This window comes from Sinohyriopsis cumingii, chromosome 5, assembly GCF_028554795.1.
Source record: "Sinohyriopsis cumingii isolate HCF-2022 chromosome 5, ASM2855479v2, whole genome shotgun sequence".
Lineage (NCBI taxonomy): Eukaryota > Metazoa > Mollusca > Bivalvia > Unionida > Unionidae > Sinohyriopsis > Sinohyriopsis cumingii.
In genome coordinates this window covers 45,912,535-45,936,362 of record NC_142965.1, presented here as the reverse complement: position 1 = coordinate 45,936,362, position 23,828 = coordinate 45,912,535, and the positions used below count along the sequence as shown (strand labels likewise).

General features: G+C 33.6%; 1 protein-coding gene across 6 annotated transcripts in view; it reads right to left on the bottom strand.

Moving 5' to 3' along the window:
* The window catches only part of LOC149799070 (uncharacterized), a 70,923-nt gene extending 47,665 nt beyond the window's left edge, over window positions 1–23,258 (bottom strand). The window contains exons 1-2 of one of the 6 annotated variants that reach the window (XM_089958057.1): window positions 23,116–23,258; window positions 82–159 (exon numbers count right to left, since the gene is read on the bottom strand). In XM_089958057.1, the coding sequence (XP_089814183.1) occupies window positions 82–106 (25 nt within the window). In that variant the 5' untranslated portion in view covers window positions 107–159; window positions 23,116–23,258. Of the gene's footprint in view, window positions 1–81; window positions 160–1,892; window positions 2,485–2,677; window positions 2,758–23,115 lie in introns of those variants that run through there. The other 5 variants (XM_089958058.1, XM_089958060.1, XM_089958061.1 and 2 more) reach the window with 5 other exon arrangements.
* Window positions 23,259–23,828: the final 570 nt, after the last annotated feature.

Here is a 23,828-nt window from a genome sequence, read left to right as displayed (position 1 = left end):
GACTGCAGTTCTAACATGACATTATAGCAACGGGGAGAATTTGTCACACTAGACGACCATTGCAGAATTCATCGTACTTACGAAGGAAGTTATCCTGGACATTCATGTTGGTGTACAGTTTAATAACGCTGCTCCAATGAATAGACTAGAATCGTGGATCTGTAAAAATACAGGAATATGCCATTTACTTTGAAAGATTGAGTAATGGTATTTTAAAGTTTTAAACATAATCGAAAGAGATAATATCGAATTATTAGGACAGAAATGTTTAGTACAAGTAATAAAATTGAAATTTTCTCTAAAATATAATTTTTATGAATGTAAGTTTTTTTTTTCTTGAGCCTCGAGGACTCTTCCCAAATAACCCGGACGGTAATATTAGGACAATTTTTTTTAGTACAAATAATAAGATTGAAATTTTCTCTAAATTGTATTAAAAGTAAGTTTTGATTAAATTATATTGAAAGTAATTTTCTATTAAAACATATTGAGATTAAATCCATTTATTTTGGTGTTATAATTATATACTATTTAATAAAAATTGCGCCCCTTATGAACAAATACAACACCGTCTTATACATACATTTCCCTTGTACCATAAAGTCAGCAAAAATACTACATTCGGTACGTTGTGTAGATAGATAAACTAGTCGAATTCCAAACATTTTTCTAGATGGTTAAATGAGTTGATCTTGCATAATTACTTACGTAATGACGTACATAGACCCAGACGATAATCTGTAAGAAACTATGAAGCCTCACTTTGAGATTATGGCTAACACAGGAACTAGGCTAATGTCTTTATTTGGCTTTGTCCTAAGAAATTGATATAACACCAGCCCATGGACACGCCAGTTCGTTCGTCAGAAACTCAGATACTTTTGTGTTTACAGTTCCTTCGCCAGAAAACTCAACCAGGCTTCTGTCTTTACAACATTTCGAGTACCCTTCGCAAGGCAAGATTACCCCAAGATATAACCGTTTACACAGTTATGAGTGGCACCCTCTTTCAAGAGAGTCCATTAATATTTTCTTCTCTCTCTTTCTCTCTTTCCCCATGGGCAGAGACATTTCTTAAATAATCATTATTCATAACAAGTGGTGGACGAATATCATGAATAAAGGTTTCACTCCTCGCACCAAAGACTCGAACCAAAACCTTTGCGACCCTCAGACGTCATGCCGCCCAGCTACGCTACATCAACTTCGGAACGATTGGACAACTCTTGTGTGATTTTCGTATTTTTCGCTCAAAAGAAGGGTCTGTTCTGAAACATCAGCGTCAGAAACATCACAAAGGTAACGAACACATTACAACTAATACGATTTCCAGCTTACAAAGTATGCATCGCCGGTGAGAATTATTCTTGTAGTAACACCTGAAATTCCAGACATGTAAAATGCATACTATACATAGTCCAGCCCTGAATTCGAGCTATGTATAACCCAGGCTGAAATACATCTATCCATGTCACAGAGATTTGCATGGGTCCAAAGCGACATCTCCATCATGCCCCAAGTCAACGACAGAGGCAACAACAGTTTCCTTTCCAGTGGTAGTGACTTGAACTTTTACAATTTAATCTCTTTCTGTAGTAAAGACAATACGCGTATTGTTTACGATTCATTTAATATACAATTCGTTTCATAAGGAGAATATTTCTAGACTGCGGTAATTCTCACACAGGTATGTTTTTGTTATATCATATTTTGTATCTTGAATTACAAACATTACAAGGTTAGTGCGTTAATTTCAAAATGTTTCCAAATAACTCATCTAATTTATGCTGTGTTTAATTTCTTAACTAGCAACAATAACTTTTTCTATACCTACTTCAGTAACATTCATCGCGCTAGCTAAGGTTTCTACTACAGAGAGTGAATGTACCTACCGACTTTCACTTGTCTTCCAGACTAAGCGCTAACGTCAAACCTGTTCGTAATGAAATCTGAAACCACAGTATACACGTTTTGTAGCCTACACACATTTAACAATGTTTTACCGTATTCGCCTATCTTAGGTAGAATTGTAATTTCCGCCTAGCCGTCTCAAACATATTGATGCAGATGTTTATTGTGTTAGCTCAGTAGGGTTCGATAATGTTACTGAGGGATGTCTCTTATGTTTTCATATGAATCGTATGAATGTATGCCACCTTATGGTATTGTGTCACGGCGATAACGCCATAGAAACGGCTCAAATGCCCTCCAACCAGTCAGAAGAGATGCTACCTTCTCTGGTTAGGCAACATCGATTGATGTTGTTGTGTTGTTCATTATATATGTATATATGTATGCCAAAATGATAAATTAGTCAAAGTGACGGAGCAATTACTCGAAACCGAGTTATCGGCGTCGCATAGCTCTCATACGACATGAGAAGCTATTGGCCTACATACGGCTAACTTCTACGTCTACTTTGTTTGGAACGATAACGGCGATACATTCTCTTTGCTACGTCACATGTAAATTAGGTAATACACGCCCATTTTAATGTTGTACTTGACCACAAAAAAAAAACAGTTTACGATTATAATGAGATTTTCACGTATTGCTTTTAGGTTAGTTAAAACGCGATTTCTATTTCATACACGTGAAGTCAATGTTTGATTGCAAGCGAATAGATGTTATGGTTATAAGGTAGTACAAATAAAACGGTAATTGTTACTTTCCTTACTCTTGGTTAGTACCAAATTCTTATGACATTCTCTTCGCAACCATTTTTACTTCATTGTTGCTGGTATTTCTTTGTTGATATTCTGCAATAGGAAGATAAACTCAATATCGGCCCACTAGTACTATCCATAAGAACGGGATTTCTTTTCACCACACATGGCTGAAGCAATATAATAACCATAGTCGCCCATAAATATGTTCTGCTGATGTTATACAAAATAAATGTATAAAAAAATAAAAGAAAAAAGTAAAATAACATAGAAAAAAAGAAAAATAAAGATAACAAGAACTGCATGCAAATATTGGTGTTATAATTATTTCACAAGCCTAATCGAAGAAGTAGATTGCGTATAATTCTACTGACTATTTTTCAGTGCTTTTCTCATTGCATATTTTGTATTTCTTCTGAGTATTTTGCAGTGGTTTTTCTTCTCATTGTACCTTATGTATTTTACTGACTACATGCATTGCTTTTCTCGTTGTATATTTTGTATTTTACTCAGTATTGGCAGTTTTTTCTCATTGTATTTTTGAACTTTAGAAAATGTCCCACAATGCCTTTATTATTCTATTTTTTGATCTTTCACCTTTTACCTTATTTTTATGAATGTAAGTTTTTTCTCTCTCGAGCCTCGAAGACTCGACTCAAATGACCCGGACGGTATTGTTAGGACAGAATTTTTTAGTACTAATGATAAGATTGAAATTTTCTCCAAATTGTAATAAAAGTATGTTTTGATTTAATTATATTGAAAGTAATTTTCTATTAAACTATACTGAGATTAAATCCATTTATTTCGGTATTATAATTATATACTATTTAATAAACATTGCGCCCTTTATGAACAAATACAAATCCGTCTTATACATACATTTCCATTGTACCATAAAGTCAGCAAAAATACTACATTCGGTAAGTTGTGTAGATAGATAAACTAGACAAATTCCAAAGATTTTTCTAGATGGCTAAATGAGCTGATCTTGCAGAATTACTTACGTAGCGACGTACATAGACCCAGACGATAATCTGTAAGAAACTATAAAGCCTCACTTTGAGATTCTGGCAAACACAAGAACTAGGCTAATGTCCATATTTGGCTTTGTCCTAAAAAATTGATATAAAAAGCCCCAGCCCACGGACACGCCAGTTCCTTCGCCAGAAACTCAAACAACCTTCTGTCGTTACAAGTAAGAGTATCGTCTATGTACATTTTTTCATATAGTATAAGGATTTTTACTGTTTTAATAATTTTTAGATTTAAGATGTTAATCTAACATCAGTACGTTTCAACATTAGATTATTATTTCATATTTCTGTACTATTCTTTCATATAAGGTATTGGAAGGTTTAATTGTTTGAAGAACATATAATTAATTGTAATTATATTGTTTGTTGATTATAGTAAAAAGCAACGTTCGCTAACAACTTCGTACTCAGTAATAGTTAATTTAGAAATAAAACACTCTTCAAATAATAGAGTTCAATATGTTGTTATTTTAGAATAAATTCAGTAAAACATATTTTAATTACGGTATTGGTCTGAAAAATAGAATTTTAGATTATTTAGATATAGTGAATTTATTCGAAATTTAATTATCTGTATTATATTCTAAAAGGCAGATATTATACAAATGTATCATGTTGGTAAGTGAAAGAATATCGTAGTTTTATATGTATCTCTTGTACCCGTAATTTAAGCTTATATAGTTTGATATTGGAATGTAATCTTATATGTTGAGTATTTCAATAAAGTTCCTTTGCCAGAAACTCAAACAGGCTTCTGTCGTTACCGCATCCCGATTATCTCTCGCAAGCCAAGATTTGCCCAAGATGTAGCCGTATTTACACCGTTATTAGTGGTACCATCTTTCAAGAGAGCCCATAACTCTTCTCTTCTCTCTCTCTATCTCTCTCTCTCTCTCTCTCATCATGGACAAAGAAATTTTTTAAATGATGATTCTTATAGCAAGAAATGAGAAGAAGGTTATGATATAAACTATCATTATTCATAACAAGTTCTTAAATGATCCATATTCATAACAGAATCACTAAGAGATCATATCGAATCACTAATAGATTCCCTCCTAGTCAGCAGTTTATGTAACGTAAGAGTACTATAGACTGAGTCTGTAGTAGACATGTCAGGCAAAATTGCTATGCAATTATGAGAAATTTAGATTAAAAATTGACTAATTAATTAAGATTAAAAACCTTATTTGCCAACTGGTGTACAATATACAGTTCAGCAGGATCAGAAAGACATGTCAGCAGAAAATATGTATATTCTAGCCTCTTGATTTTGGCGAACATGATAATATTTTTGACTAAAATTATATCAAAATGCAGGAAGAAATGTGTTATTGTCGTCATCATAAACTGCTATTTGGCCAATATAAACCTTTGGATCATGCTTTTTAGGAAATACTGTCAAGGTTGTTTAGTAATGACTAGAATCCGTTTTCTTTGCAAAAAGTGTGTGTAAAAAAGAGTTCATATTGAATTTCTCCAAAGTTTGTTCAAAATCCACTTCTATTTGCAGCTAAACTGATTATTCAACAGTGTCAGTGGCATTTCATTTTCATCACATATATACTCTATATTGCTGTACACTGCATCAGTCTGCGAACAAAATTGTTTTTATTATACGCTATTCTTTTACACTCTCACTTCTAAAGGTGCATGATACTTAACTGAAACAAACCGGATATCAATCTTGCCATACTTTTTAGCCATATTTTCACAATTAGAATACAATTCCCCACCCACTTGTACTGAATTGTTCATTACCAAGAGCCCTTATAATAGGAAGTGTGCACAGGAAGCTTACAATTTACATGCTACACTATTGATATAATAGGCAGGGAAGCTTTAAATGAGACGCTTACATTTGGGACTGGCTGTTATGAGAGAGAGAGAGAGAGAGAGAGAGAGAGAGAGAGCGAACATAACAACACTCACTCAGCACAAGAGAAATTATCTAGTACATTTGAGGCATTACGATTAAAACAGAACAGAATACCTATGCGAAAAAATCCAGGCTAGTTCTTGGTCTTGCAAAGGAATACATGTACTAAACACATAAACATATGCTATTAAAAATGAACTTTTCTTCTTCTTTCTAGTCCTGTTTGCTTCCAATATTGTTCACAACAGCCCATCCAGGCTCCATTTTGACATATTGTATACTTGTCTAGTGTGATTAAAGGTTAATAATTATATTCTTAATGTTTGAAATCAATCCGTGACAAGAACAATATTTCGTAAAGAAGCAAGTAATAACTTTGGCAATTATTTAGTCACGAAAAATGAAGATAACATTGGTAACGAGTTTTCTCTGTAATTTGAGTACATTCCTCACTAACGAAAACTAACGAAGTACCAGTATAGTACAGTAAACACGTACCGTGCTACGTTCCAACAGATATAAATATCACGGTATACCAGCAATTCCGCGCATCTCTACCATAGAGCATTATCAGAAGCTACGGGCGAAAACCAGGTACGCTGTTTAACTAGCGTATATGCGTTTCACATGTTGCTAGCGATGATAATATCACGAGGTTTTATTTTTGAAGAAATTTTCCCCTCACCTTTTAAGATTAGACGCAGTGGACCGATTTGAACTAAAATGCAAACTAATATGGCTGGAAGCTGAGTTTGAATTGACATTAGTACATTTCCTTTTCTTAATACATATTTGTTTTAATAAGTTGTGATTCGTAATCAACATAAATAATATCACATAAATTCGAGTTCGGCATCTCAGGATATGAGAGCAAAGTAATACATTAACGAAACACCGTAATACCCATCCTACCCATTACATTTCATTTTGATAATACATTTTGCTTTTAAGAAATGGTGTTTGATGAATGTAAGAAAAAAATATTTCAATAAATAATATCACATATATACAAGATCGGCATCTTTGAAACTGAAAGAAAACTAATATACGTCCCCGTATCTCCTTAATATGCTATGGGTTTCTTCTATCTGTTTACGAGTGCAATGCGTAATTAACCAGGATGTGGAAGAAGTGGCCCAATAATGGTACGGCTGATGTAATTTTACAACAACAACAACGTATGCACTTTGTACTGGAAGAGAGGACTATTTAAAGAAAGAAAACAAGATCAGGCTGTTAGTATTTTGGGGAACCGGATCTCATTTTATCTTTGCAGTGCAGAATCATGAGGGTGACGGGGGGGGGGGGGTGACATTGAGTTTTTGTCAGGATTCCAAAAACGTTCCGTGTCTTGTCCATAAGAGAGACTTATATGATATTGTGATCGAGGATCATATAAATCTATTGTTATATATCCGTTTGGTGTAGATTGTGCTTTTGAAAAGAATTTTTAAACTCCATTAAATACAACTAACATTTTGCAGTTATTTCTGAACACATTAGGTATATGTGTGTACCGCTGAATAACATAAATAACATTCGTGTTTTTGTGTCTGAGTCGAGAAAATATCCGAGCTGGATTTTATTGTTTGTTCAGCATTACATCATCGTATACATATTAATAATAATAAATAATGTCATCGCTATCTTCTTCCAATACTTTTGCATTTTCATTAAAATCTTTACGAATATCGTAGCGTCTCTGATCATCAACTGACGGAGCTAATAAATACAACTTGTCCCATTTGAGCCATCTCATTATCAAATTAAGTAATAATTGAGTCTTACCACTTCCAGATGGACCTATTATTATTATTCAGATATAATATGGTAGCGCTAGATGATGTTTGACTGGCTCTTGCTTTCGTGTCGCTGAAAAATCAATGACATCCATGTTATATAAATATACTAAATACTATAGATCTCTATTGTGTTTGATGTAGAGCATTTACATCCACGCGTGGACTAGCAACAATAATAACAAAACATATAAAGCCTGCACTCACAGGAACATGTGTGCGATGTGGTACAAAAAATATATATTTATTTCTGCCAGTAATTGTACTCGCGGTGGTGATATCGCTATTACATTAAGAAAATTACCAGGAACTCCATGGACTAAATACCCTGGAAAAAAACACCTTTCTGGATATAATTATTGTGATCCTGGTGCTCGACTTGATATCCGACTTGATGAACAATATCAAGCAAGACTTGGTTAATATCCAATCAACACTATTGATAAAGCATGTCATATTTTTGATATAGCTTATAAAAGTAAAGATTTACAGCAAACACATATTGCAGACGCGAAGTTGATTCATGCATTAAATTCCATTAAAAAATATTTAAAAGAATCAATATCTAATTGTCTGATAAGATCTGCGATGAAAGGTAAATTATTATTCAGAGCTGGTAATTAATCAGCCGATTATTGAAATAATGAATCGATTTATTATAGCCCAAGAGGAGCTATAAAGGTAGAGCAGTGATTAGTAAACTCGCCGATGTCGCTGCAGCGTGGTTAGCACGACAGACAATATGTCAAATTAAGTACCACTACCTAAACGAATTCGGTACGCACATTTTAATGTCAGCACTCCTAATGAAGTTCATCAAGCAGATCTTTTGTTTTTACCACATGATACTATCACAATTTGTATGTGCCAATCAAGGTATAAGTACGCATTAACTGTCTTTGATGTTGCAAGTAGGTATAAAGAAGCAGAACCATTATCAAATAAAACAGCAACTGAAGTTGTATCTGCGTTTGAACGAATTTATCAACGTGGTGGTCAATGATCTCCACTGTTGCTACAGCTTAATCCTGGCAAGGAATGTCTTGGTGTAGTATCGTCATTGATGAAAAAACATAAAGTAAAGATCAGACGAGCATATATATATATGTTTGTCTTGGTACAGAAACTCCTTGTTGTGATGCTATATGATATGCATATAACCCAACAACATTACTCTGAATATGTTGTCATTGTTAACCATGATGACAATCATTTTCCACCTGAATTCATAAACTAATTAATCTTTCTTCTTCATCAACTGATGGAGTCATTACTGGCATCCACAGTGAAAGTTGTGTTAATATTACTTTACCATCATCAATAGGCCGCAATATTGCATATTTGTCAGTACCCTTTATCACTATTACAACTTTATGTTTCGGTCCAAAGATACCCTTTCTGGCATTTCTACAAAATCCAAAAGATATCATGTATTATCATCTGAATATCTTGCAAGATTTAACATTGTTTTAGCAACATCAACGTCTTTTTGAATTATTTCAATATTTCTTCCATCAGTCATGTAAGTAGCGATGCCAAATAATGACATAATACCATTATTTAAAAAACCAACTTTAACCACATCAGTATATGCAGTATCATTTGCTCTTAGAATATCTCCTTCTACTTCGATAAACGCTTCAGCAGGTAAAACATATTTGCTTGTATCTTGAACTTGTAATTCGATTCAACCATGTTGCTTTTGGTACACGTGTGTCATAAGAATTTTATTGATAATCGCGAACAGATTCATCTTTAAGAACTGGTGCGTCCATAACAAACGCTGGATCGGATATACGGTTAAACATTTTTATTATAATTACTTTCGTCTTACTTTAAGACCACTACCCGAAATAAAACTTGTATATACCGGCATAACTTAAGAGCAAAATAGAAGAACAACAACAATATTCCAAAATAGGAACTGCAGTTAATGTTAGGAATCAATTTACAAGTAGAGATGTAGATATTATCGTGACTGCAAGAGCAAGAGAAATTTTTGATATTACTGCAAAATATGAAGAATGAGATAGATATTTAACAAACGTGATATCTTTGTTCTCTTTTTCTTACTTCATCTTGAAATATGTCAGAAAAATACTTATCATCATCTTTAAGAAAAGTTTGATTACTATAGATAAGAGATATTTTAAATCCAATCAACTTTTGATAAAGATTTATCATATCCGGTTTTAAATCTTCTATTTTACTTTTAAATTGTTAAAACAGATCTCTTTCTTTACCTTGTTCATCAATAGGAGCATAACGACTATATACACAAAATAGATTTTTAATCCAATCATCTTCTGTCAAAGAATGTGTTTCAAATTTCAAATATCTATCTCGTTCTTCATATTTTCCAGCAATATTTGCTACTTCATCATATTTTTTAAAAAAATTAATAATTGATAAACCCTCATGTATAAAATTATTTTTAACTTCATTATACTGTTGTTTCATTATCAGTCTTTATTGCCCTAAATATTGTTTAGGGTCCGGTTGATGAAGTTGTATTTTTTTAAAATTTATTTTATTTAAGGTTCAGGTTTAGGAGGATGAGCCAATCTTTTAGATTTAACTACCGATCTATCTCTAAATAATAATTATTTATTTCATCTAAATATGCTATATAATCAAGTTCATCACTTTTGACTTGCTTATCATCTTCTTGTATTCAAAAAAGCCGTTTAAGCCAGGTTTCTTTTGACACTGGCTTAGTAGCATATTCAGGTTTTAAATATCTTTCTCCATAACTACAACTCATAGCAGCAAATGCAGCAAAATCTTTTAATTTTACAAATCCTTTTACTGAGTTAATTGTTTCTGGGGTAAACTTATCAAACAATTCTTTCTTCCTTTTTATGTTTTTGCTTCTGGTTCTCCACCAACAGCACCTTCAAGTATATTTTCTTCAAGCTCAGGAGCCGGTGGAGGTTAAGATGCATCAATTCCAGCTGGGAGATTTTTGTCTGTTTGGTTATTTTTTGTATCTATTAAGTTTGCTCAGCATTTTGTTTAGTGAGGGAAGTAGACCTTCAGTAACTTCTGCAACTCTTTCAGTAAACTTTCTAACAGGTTTTAAAAAATGTTCTTTACCTTCTGCATATTCAACTTGTGCTTCTTGTCTTTCCTGCAGATTTTGGATGAAAGCATCACAAGCAGTAAGATATCTTCTAACTGCTTCCATCAATATTTCCAGTACTATCAAGTCTACATTTACAACAATACTATCTACAATATTGTTTGCCCCTTCACATGCCTGCAAAATATGTTGCATGACATATATTTCAGTGGAACCACTTATGCCAAATCATTGATCTTTTATATTGGTTTGCCCTCCTCACGTTCACACATAACCGTATGTATTATTTTCGTTTGGAACATTAACCACGGAAGATCTATATGAACTAGGTCTTTGCATCCTCTCATTAATGTCTAGTTTTTTTCTGCTCATCTAGTTTTCTGTCTAGTTTGTCACACATTTGATGCGGTACGCGCCCCATTAGCTAGATTGTAGGTTTAACGTTCATATATCAGTATTTTTAACTGAAAGCTTTCTAATCTTCCAAACTGATTCTGATATATACTCAGGTATTCCTCTGATCAAATAGAGTTAACAAAGTCCTTTCCGACCTTTCAATGCCATATGCACTTTGTTTATATGTATTGCTCTGTTTGTTGTGGGATTTTTTGTTGTTGTTGTTGTTTACATTGCGTGTCGTATCCTTAAAACTCATCATGTTCTTATGCGGTTGTATATTTGGACATGATTGTATGACTCATTGTTTGATTTGCAAGTTTTATGATAGCCAATTCCAAACTGACATTTTGCTTGTTGTCTTCTCTTTTGAGAAGTCATCTTATTTTATCTCGAGATTGCGACAAACAAAATGCTTTTTTAACTCTCCTCTGTCCTTCGACGACTCTTACCTGGAAGTAGACATTCCTGGAGAAACAGCGTTTGATGTGTTCAATCTTTTGGCCGTTAGTTGGTGGGCATTGTTACGAGTGTATAATCGTATTAAAATAAGTAACAGAAAAGAGTGAAGACGACAAGCTTTGTAGAATTTAACAAATAATTTATTTCCCTAAAATATAAAATGAAAAATGAGAAAGTTGAAGTAACGGCTTTACTAATAAAATCCAAAAATAATCCAAGAATTAAAAACACAAGTCCTACTAATGAGAAGTTCAAAGTGAATCTCCGTTCAAAATCCGATGAAAATCCAAGATGGAAGGCGATGACGTCTGTAATAGTCTGCATTGTAAAGATGTGTCAGCAGTTTCTTGTTGAATCGCAAAAAATAATATTCAAGTTTTTGAATTCCATAGAAATTCTCGTAAATGTCTATGTCCCAGAATTATCAGAGCACTTTTGTATTTTCAAGGTAAACAATCACTTTAATTCAATAATTTCATGAATAAAAATTCAGCCCAAACTAGTCACAACATAATACAGCTTAACGTTTCCGCTCGAAAGTGTGTCAATTCCACCTTTATCATTAACAACATATACATTATTGGATATGAAAAAAGACAATTTGATTCCATTTGTAGGATATTCATTTTGGAAGAATGTTTTGGCTGAATCACTTTTTGTCAGTTGAGATACCACGATTTGTAGCCTCCTCTTTGTAAGAGAGATCAGTTTGTTTAATCCCAAGGAACAGTAACCCATGTTAAGTATTTCATATTTAAATTGAAAGATTTTATTGGAGTACTAATTTCAGTGTAATACTATGTAGAAAAGAACTGATTTTAGCAGGAAATATGTTTGAGAAATAATCACTTGTATACTTCGAGGTGCGTTCCTTTCCGGTTGTAAAAGCTGTGTGGCGAAAGCGTGTGTGAAATGTTGGGGTGTGATACACCCACAACATGCTTACAACCATAAAAGAACGATTAACTCGTCATATGCTCATTAGCTTTTAACTGTAAGCATCCCGTACGAGTAGCGTCAAGTCATCTTGAGTGTAATGGTATTTAATGGAACTTCCATACCGTGAAATCCTAGAGTAACAGATAAATTGTCCGCAGTTACGATGAGAGAAATGTATGTATCATTGATAAACGTAGATGGTGCTCTGCCTCCATGAGTAAAAGAAAAATAGAAAAAGAGCAACAAAATTACCAGAACACAGGTTAGAAAAATGGAATTCAAGGAGCTTGGACCTGGAAATACCGTGAAGATAATATCAAGAGTTATTCATGCCCTTGTTGTCCAGAGATATTACTTCCACATGACGCATGCCCTTGTTGTCCAGAGATATGATTCCTACATGACACATAACACTTTCCGGCAAATTTCATGTCATCGAGTGCTAACATCTATAGTTAATAATGTGGTAATCATGCAGTATAGAAGTGTGGTCTGATTTTAACGTTTAGCCCTTTTTATTAAGGATATTGAGTGGGTGTGCATTTATGTTAAGTAATTCAAGTATCGCTTCATTTAAGAAATTACGTGTTTTGAATACAGGGTCACCTTACTGAACCAGGATGTAAACTGAGAACGTGCAGTGTTGTTGTTCGATAGGAATACGTTCACATATTATCTCAAAGCAATTATATTTGACTACTGAACCATTTACTGTTGTCAGCGACTACGTATTATGTTCTTCAAAAAATGCTTAATAAGTTAATAGATTACCTTCACGTTGCAAAATTGCAATATATGCTTTAGTCTCCATCAGCTGGCACGAGAGAGAGAGAGAGAGAGAGAGAGAGAGACAAAGCGTGAAAGATGGGGGCTGGGGGTGGGGAAATTATCCAGTAGTAAAGAAAGCAGCCTCTCTGAATTACATTTAAGTAGCTTATTTGTGCCATTATCATCAGTACGTAATTCAGTAAACATGACTTTCACACTCACAAAATCCTTTTAAAGTTTTCACATATTATGTATTCAAAAACGAAACTCAAACTCCATATCTGGCTGATTAAACAGAACGCCCGATACTGTTAATTACGTATCATGAAAACCGTCTTACCAACCAGATGATATGGTAAGCTTTCTATAAACTGTGAGAGTACAAGAGTTGAGAAAGCCTGCACAATCAATTAGAAACAATACACTATCTCAGAGACTGCATCATGCTGTTATGAACATGTTAAAGACGTTGATACAAATGAGCTTTGGTCGTTTTATTAAGCAATCAGTGCCCATTAGCTGTGCGTTTATCAGGTCTTACTGGGGAGTTTTTTGTATCATATCATGCTTCCTTACTGTTTTTTTATTTATTTATTATACTTATTTATTTACTTTCAGTTTAATTTATAGCTCCTCCTTTCCTACTAATTAATGGATTATTAATATGGGCTTTCAGCATGCATCTTTATACATATTCGTCATACTTGTACATGTTGACATGTACACCTATGAGGTGTCATATATGCAAATACGTTTTATTAGTTGTTTTAATAGATATCTACATGGTCTATATATTCTACTTTGAAGCTTTTGTTGGGACATATGATAAATAAATATTGCAAAAAGAGGGCGTCATAAAGCAGATATTGGTCTGATCATGCATAATATATCACATTTTTCGTTTGTTACCTCTCATGCATTTATGGAATGGACTAGACGAAATACCTTAGATCGTTATAGAGACAGACAAATTCCTGTGTATGCCATTGGCGGGTTAATAATGGTTCCATTTCTAATGTTGGCATACCGATTAAACATACGTTTTGCAGTTTTGCTCTTTAATTGTATCATACGTGAATAAATGTGATATATTCCGGTAGATTAAACCCTTACAAGGAAAAAAGCACTATTCACGTCGGCCACTTTGCATTTTGTTATATTCGTTCTGACGATTCCTGTCTACCCAGATTTTTGTGTGTGTCGGTGACTACAAATACCTATCAGTTAGGTACTGTTTGTTATTGTTAGTGGGATTGGTACTGGTAGTGAAACACTTTCGCTACGTTTAACAGTTTAAACAATATAAACAAGCAGCTATTCAGGCAAACAGCCTAAATGAAACAGTAAAGTAATAAAATTGGTCGTTCTAAAAATAGAAATTGCATGTTTATACAACATCACATCATGCAATCTAGACACGTCTATATTTCGTTGCAGCACATAATGTAACACATAATAATGAAAAGAACAATTCATGCATAGCCACATAATTACCTTTGCTGCACGTGGACAGCATTAAAAACATTAGACACCATAAAATTATGAAAATATTTACAAGCTAAATCGGGACAAGTAAAGCTTTGGACAGGACACATTAGTTTTTTCAAAAGGTATGTTGTCCTCCAAAGCTGATCAGTTTTGGAATAGTGATTCGTCCTGAACCAGAGTTCTTCTTGAACACAAGACTAGAAAAATGGAATAGTTCCACCATTGGTGAGAGATTTGGTTTCAAACGTGTATTATTGTATTTATTATTATTCACCAGTGAAAATACACAACCGTTTATTGAAACTGTATAACTGACTGAATGTAAGAGCATTTTATAAACAAAATGATTTTGTATCATTAGTGACCATAAGTTGTAAGTTAAACATTTTGGAACAATTCAAGCCTACACATTGTACAATGCTGTCCTCTGTAAAAGCTATAACAAATGCTGCATATTGTCACCAATGATGCTGATCATCTTCGCTAAGTCGGAATAAAATAAGTCATGGATAAAGTATCATGTAAAAAATATATTGACCTTCGCGTTCAACGACCGCCACCATATAATAAAACACTAAAACATGTACAGTTCAAAAAGTTCTCATAATATAGGTTGTATAAGCATTGAACTTAGTCAAATCAAATTTACTTTCGTGCTTTCCACTTAATAACGGTTGAAGGACTGCGTAGATTAAAATCAGATTTAGGTATAGGACTTTACCATAAGAAGACCTAGTTCAAGTTTTATTAACACTGCCTTTCTCGCAAAATGTCTTGGCCCTTGTTTAATTTTGAACCTACCTTCCAACTTCCTCTCAATGTTTTCTTCAGGACTTCGTTGATGCAAACTCAATTTGTTAATAATGTCATATCCAAAGGTTCTATGTCACGTTTGATGTTATCATTTTTCTATAAATATGTTAATGAATAATTGCCCTCTATGTTTGATGAAGTGGATTTGAAAAGTTCTAAATATTTCTCTAAACCACCCAGTAAAATTAACGCCAATCGATTCTTTAAAAAAAAAGTTACCAAGAAAAGCTATATAAAATGATCTGCAACTGCATGTGCAACAAGCTAGACTCAAACAGATAAATGCATGTGACGCAGTAGAGGTAAATGACCGTCACGTAAATTTATCGGAGAAGGAGAACAATTCTGCTAGTGTACAAAGAGCGTACAATAAAAACGGGCGCCCGTATGATACTTTAAGACTACATTACCATAACACGTTCCGGTAAATGTCGAGTGCTAACATCTATTGTTTATAATGTAATAATCATACACTATAGAAGTGTGGTGTGGTTTTAATGTTTTGTTCTTTTTTAAATTTTTAAATTAAGAATATTGACTGCATGTGCTTCTATTTTAAGTAACTGGAGTATTGCTTGATTTAAGAAAGTGCGTATTTTGAATACGTGGTAACCTTACTGAACTAGGATGCGATTTGTGATTTAGATTTTAACGTAGCTTTTGACCATTTTTCAGTCACATCGCTACGATGTCTGCAATGTGGCAGTTGTTAGTGATGTATAGCACTGGGGCATCATGCCGCAGACATGTAACATGATGTCCAACCCAGTCACATTATCCTAACACCAGGCCGACCAGTCCTAACACTAACCTCTTAATGCTGAGCGCTAAGCGAGGCAGCTGTTTTTACCATTTTTGTAAGTCTTTGGTAGGATTCGGCCAGGGATCGAACCCACGACCTCCCGCATCCGAGGCGGACGCTCTAACCACTTGGCCACCGGAGCGGTTGAGCTAGGATGCAAACTGAGTATGCGCAGTGTTGTTTCTCGATAGGACGACGTTTACATATTACATCAAAAGTAATTGTTTCGACTACAGAACCATTTACTGCTTTCAACGGCCAGGTATAAGTTTCTTCAAATAAATGCTTAATAAGTTAATAGAATACCTCCGTGTTGCAAAATATACACGCGTCTGCGTCAGTTGGCACGAGAGAGATATAGAAAGAGAAAGTTTGGGTGGGGCGGGTAAATGAGTAGTAAACAAAGCAGCCTGTCTGAATTACATTTAAGTAGCTTATTTTTGCCATCATCATCAGTATGCAATTCGGTTCACATGACATCCACACTAACAAAGTCCATTTTCACATATTATGTATTCAAAAACAACACTCAAACTCCATATCAGGCTGATTAAACAGAACCCCTGATATTGTTAATTATATATCATGAAAACCGTCTTACCACCCAGATGATATGGTAAGCTTTCTTTTAACTGTGAGAGTCCAAGAGTTTGAAACAGCTTGCAACTAGAAGCAATATATTATCTCAGATACAACATCAGGCTGTTATGGACGTGTTAAAGACGTCAATACAAATGAGCTTTAGTCGTTTTATTAAGCAATCAGTGCCCATTAGCTGTGTGTTTATCAGGTCCTACTGGGACTTTTTTGTATCATATCATTCTGTCTTACTGTTGTTTTCTTTTATTTATCATACTTATTTAGTTACTTTTAATTTAATTTATAGCATTTTTTCCTATTAATTAATAAATTACTAATATGGGCTTTCAGCATCCATTTCTAAACATTCTTATACTAGTAAATTGTGATATGTACACATATGAGATGCCATATATTCATATTAATATTTATATATATATATATATATATATATATATATATATATATATATATATATATATATATATATATGCTGAGCGCTAAACGAGGCAGCTCTTGGTACCGTATTTGTAAGTGTGTCCCACTACTGTGTGTGTCCTACTGTGTGTCCCAGTAGGACCTGATGTGAACGTGCCTTCACAACTCTTTTCGTTGAATCTGAAGCCCACCACAATGGGAGTAAATTTGTGAATTATCATTAATGACTCGTATTTTTAATTTCCGATAAGGATGTTAATTGAAAATGACAATCAGTTCCAACATAGAAATGGATAACAATACGCAGTGCCACGTGGCTTGCGAGTGCATATGATACCCTTTATTGTGTCAGATTCATCATAAAGATTTCTTCTGTGTCATCATTAAAACCCTCTTAGTAACAATTTTCAAAATATGGAAGCACATAATGGACATTATTTCCTTAGCAAATTTAAAAGGATGGAAAGACATAAGGAACCTTTTACTTTCGATATATGTTGATTGTTTCAGTATTACGGATACCTTTCTTTAATTTAATGTTGATGTAGTAATTTCATATTTTGTAATGGTTGTATTTCCATTTATTACAGCTTTTTACCCTAATTTCAAGGGAGTTCTCTCCTACAAATTAAAACAGTATTTAAACACATTGTGTTGCCTTGTGTCTTGGATACTAGAGAGCTCAAGGGTTATGCTAATTGTAATTCCTCCAAGGGAAAGGCAGAATATATATATATATATATATATATATATATATATATATATATATATATATATATATATATATATATATATATATATATATATGAGTGTGTGTGTGCGTGTGTCTGTGTGTGTTGTATTTATTATACTTTGCCTTTGAAGCTTTTGTAGGGACAAATAAATATTGCAAAAAGAGGAAGGTTATGAAGCAGGTTTAGTACCAGTCATGTCTTTTACATCTCATTTTTTTTCGAATATTTTTTTAACCCATCGTGCATTTCTGGAATGTACTAGACAAAACATCTTAGATCGTTATACGGACAAAAATATTCCTGTGTATATCATTGGCTGGTCAATAATGGCTCCATTTCTAATGTTGGCGTACCGATTAAACATTTTATTGTTACTTGCTGCTCTTTAATTGTATTAGACGTGAAGAAATGTGATGTATTCCTTTAGATTAAACACTGACAAAGATTTAAACGTTAGTCTCGTGTTCCACTTTGCATTTATTTTAGCTGCGTTCTATCGATTCCCGTCTACCCAGGTTTTTGTGTCGGTCACTACATATACCTGTCAGTCAGGTAGTGTCTGTTATTGTTGGGTGAATTAGTATATAAATTTTGTTATGTTTAACAGTTTGAACAATATAAATTAGCAGCTATTCGGACAAACAGGCAAATAAAACAGTAAATTAATATGGTTTGCCATTCTAAAAATAGCAATCGCATGTATATACACCTGCGATTTAAATAAAGCCTTTGTGAAGAGAAACGTTGACTGTTTTAGTTGCTTGATAATTTTAATATCAACAACATAGGGATTACTTTTTATATCTTCTATCTGCTATCTATTTATTTGGTTTTGTATTCTTTGGACAGACTTATAAAAATTATGCAAAAGAGGAAGCGGTTAAGACTGCAGTTCTAACATGAAATTATAGCAACCGGGAGAATTTGTTACACTAGACAACCATTGCAGAATTCGTCGTACTTACGAAGGACGTTATCCCGGACACTCATGTTCGTATACATTTTAATAAAGCTGCTCCAATGAATAAATTAGAATCATGGATTTGTTACAATACAGGAATATGAAATTTACTTTGAAAGATTAAGTAATGCCATTTTAAAAGTTTTCAACATAACTGAAGGAGATCATATAGAATCACTAAGAGATCATATCGAATCACTAAGAGATCATATCGAATCACTAATGGATCCCGTCTTAGTCCTCAGTTTATGAAAGGTAAGAATACTATATACTGATTCTGTAGGTAGACATATCAGACAAAAATACTATGAAATTAATTGTATTTTAGAAACGTCTTCAACGTAATTTTAATAATTTTAAAACATTTTCTTTCGTGTTACTCCTCTGGGAGAAATGCCTCAGCTTAGTAATGTCCTCTTTGCACCGCTAATAACCTTAAACAATATAATGTACATTATTTTTTCTTCTTTTTATTTAATAAAATCCTCATTCCTTGACAACTGTTCAGAAAAAGGCAGTTAAGCACTCAAATAAAACATTGGATTTTGGGACATATTGCACGCTTTTGAGGAAGTTTATCAATTGTTTATTGTTCAACCATTTACTCGATGATACAGGTGCTAGCATGATACATTGCCTTTGTAAATGAGCCCAGTCACTATCAAGTAAAAATGTGTACCCTGAACAATTTTGTACCGCGTTATATTTGAATATAATGCGATATTGTGATATTGTACTAAATTATACTGTAATTATATCGGGGACCAGCAATTTAATTTTCTGTGGCATAGACATCGCATTTTGTTTTCCATTTCCGGATCTCATATAGCTACCAAAAATAGTTTACAATGGTTTAAATCTATATGACACCATACTATCTCCATTATTTTAGTTGAAGAAAAATAATTATCTTGAAATAAAGAAACAAAAGCTATCTCTGATCAAAAGAATATTGCAACATCCCCACCCCCTAAAATTAAATGGTTAGTAAATTACACTTACAGTAGAGGAATTCGTTCTGTGTATGTTAATTGTTGTATAAGTTGTCATCTAAAAACTATACCGAAATGTGGATGATTAAATAGGACACAGCTGACAGCCAGTCAAAGGAATTGTGCTGACAATTCAAAACGTGTTGATTAAGGGTTGTTGGTAATGCGAATTGTCTTAACGGGTAGGTGGGTTTAGTATAGTCACGTATAGTATGTACTGAGTTAACAATTATATAATATTAGTTTTAAAAAACATTGACATGTTTAAGTACGGTCTGTTTTGCGGAAAGTGTATTTACTTGAACGAAAATAGACAATGTGATATTATATTTTACCCGCAATAGATGAAGGTATTGAGATAGTATTGAGCTATTGCATTGTAGCAATCATATTGTATGAAGACCAATCAAGATCCATGGAGCATTATTTTTTTCATATACACTGAGTCTTACGTACAATGTACGTGGTAAATATAACTACGCCGAGCAATGGTGGTTAACATATTGGTCTTCTGCCAGTCAACCAGGTACCGTGACTGACAGCCATACTACACGCATACATGTAACCCGATGGCTATCAAACTTTCCGTGTTATAGTTGGTACCGTTATTATCAAAATTAATTGAAACACATTTCTCATATACACACTATAAAATGATTGATTTGGTGTTGTTTTTTTTTACATTTTACTTCTGTTCATCACATTGTTCACGGCATGTACCTCCTTAAGTATTAACCCCATAAATTTATATTATTCCTTCGTTCTTCATATCAATCTAACGTTAATGGAAAATACTTGACATTAGCTATGTATCCTAAATAAACCTTTAATGGATGTATAAATGGGATGTATATGGAATTTAATTTAAGTTATAAGAACTATTCTAGTTGTGGTTTGCGTATTCGCTAGTGTGTGAGAAGCAAGAGTGTGAATCAAATTAAGAAAAACACAAATTTGAAAAACAAGTTGCAAGATGATGAGTTACGTCAGCAGCTGCATGCTTTACAAGATGTTTCAGTTATGCTGTCTGTCACGATTATTACTAATCGTTAAGGTTCCAAGAAGTATATCGCAACATGTTTAATGACGGTGAATCTGACATGTATTCATGTATATACCCATGTGCTTTCCAGTATTGGATTCTACGCTGTGTCGAATAGGCCACGATAGGAAAATAGTTTCCACCTCCATGTACAAATATGCTTACATATTAGTGGTGATTTTGTGATATTTTTTATGTATTTGTGATAACTAGTTATCTTTTGGTATGACATGTGAACACTGGACTGGATATTTTAGTTGTTTTACAGTGTAGTCATTTGCAGAGACATCAGTACCGTTAGAATCCAGGATACAATGAGGCAGTTTACTGTGGATGGAGGTCTACATAAAGGGAACATATTAGACCAACATTTTAGAATTCGTACCTTTGACCTTGGACCCATTTTAGGAGAGAAATTTAAATAAAAAAATGTATTAACTAATTAAGATTTAAAAACGTAATTACCAGCTGTTGTGTAATATACAGTTCAGCAGGATCAGAAAGACATGTGAGGAGAAAATATGAATATTCCAACCTCTTGATTTTGGGGAACATGATAATGTTTTGGACTAAAATTATATCAAAATCCACGAAGAAATGTGTTATTGTCGTCATCATAAAATGCTGCTTTTGGCCAATATAAACCGTCGGACCTTGTTTTTTTAAAGGAAATACTGTCAAGGTTGTTTAGTATTGTCTAGAATCCATTTTATTTGCAAAACAGTGTGTGCAGTAAAGGCGTTCATATTCAATTTCTCCAAAAATGTTTTCGAAATCGACTTCTCCTTGCCACTAAATTAAGTATTCAGCAGTGTCAGTGTCATCTCATTTTCATCACGTTTACAGATTCAGTATCGGTGTACACTGCATCAAAGTCTGTGAATAAAAAGTGTTTGGAATTTGTTTTTATTATAAGCTATTCTTTCGCACACCTACTGCTAAATGGTGCATGATACTTAACTGAAATAAACCGGATATCAATATTGCCATATGTATCAGCCATAGGTTCACAATCAGAATACAGTACCCCACCCACCTGTACTGTATTGTTAGTTACCAATAGCCCTTAAAAATTAGAAGTGTTGACAGCGAAGCCTAAAATATACATGCTACAGTTTTGCTATTATGGGCTGGGAATCTTCAACTGGGACGCTTGCACCTGGGACAATATGTTTATGAGAGAGAGAGAGACAGAGAGAGAGGGAGGGAGGGAGAGAGAATAAATATAACAACACTCACTCAGCAGAAGAGAAATTATCTAATGCATTTGAGGCATAACAATTTAAAAAGAACAGAATAACTATGCTAAAAAAATCCAGAATGATTCTTGGTCTTGCAAAAGAATACATGTACTAAACACATAAACATATGCTATTAAAAATGACATTCTCTTCTTCTTCTTTCTAGTCCGATTTGCTTCCAATATTTTTCACGCCATTCCATCCGGCCGCCATGTTGGCATATGTAATACTTATCAAATGTGATTAAAGGTTATTAAATATAATTATATTTCTATCATTAAAAATCAATCCGTGACAACAATATTTCATAAAGAAGCAAGTAATAATTTTGGCAATTATTTAGTCACGAAAAATGAAAATATGTTTTTAATATCATTCGTAACGTGTTTACTCGGTAATTTGAGTACATTCGTTGCTGACGGAAACTACCGAAGTACCAGTACAGTAAACATGTACCGTGCTACGTTCAACCAGATATAAATAACGTGGTATACCGGCATTACCGCGAATCTCTACCATAGAGAATTATCAGAAGCTGTTTAGCAGCGTAAATACCTTTCACATGTTGCTAGAGATAAGAATATCATGAGGTTTTATTTTTGAAGAAATCTGCCCCTCACCTTTTAAGATTAGACGCAGTGGACCGATTTGAACTTTTTTATCTCTAAATGCAAACAAATATGGCTGGAAGCTAAGTTTGAATTTACTTTTGTACATTTCCTTTTCTTAATACATATTTGTTTTAAGAATTGGTGATTTGTAAGCAACATAAATAATATCACATAAATTCAAGTTCGGCTTCTCTGGATATGAGAGAAAAGTAATACATAAACGAAATGACGTAATTCCCATTCTACTCCTTACATTTCATTTTGCTAATAGATTTTGCTTTTAAGAATCGGTGTTAGATGAATGTAGGGAAAACCATTTCCGTAATTAATGTCACATATATATAAGATCGAAATCTTTGAAAATGAAAGAAAATTAATATACGTACCTGTATCTCCTTTTTACGCTATGGGTTTCTTCTATCTGTTTACGAGTGCACTGCGTAATTAACCAGGATGTGGAAGAAGTGGCCCAATAATGGTACGGCTGATGTAATTTTACAAAAGCAACAACGTATGCACTTTGTACTGGAAGAAAGAGCTATTTATAGAAAGAAAACAAGATCAGGCTGTTAGTATTTTCTTGAACCGGATCTCATTTTATCTTTTCAGTGCAGAATCATGAGAGTGATGGGGATGGGCATTGAGTTTTTGCCAGGATTACAGAAACGTTCCATGTCTTGTCTATAATAGAGACTTGTACGATATCCTGATCAATGGTCATGTAAATTTATTGTTATCAATCCGTGTGTAGTAGATTGTGCTTTTGAAAAGAAGTTTTTAAACTGAATCATGTCCATGTCCCCACTACACCATGTCTGATGAATATTTCACAGTATGTGTATCGACACCATTAAACGCAACTAAAATATTGCAGTTATCTCTGAAAACTTTAGGTACTTGTGTGTACCGCTGAGTAACATAAATTACTTTCGTGTTTTTGTGTCTGCCTCGAGAAAATATTCGAACTGGATTTGATTATTTGTCCAGCATTACATCATCGTATACATAATAATAAAGCCATCAATGTCGTCTACGGATGGTGCTTCAGCAATATCAGTTATAAAATTAATAATGTCATCACCATCTTCGTCCAACACTT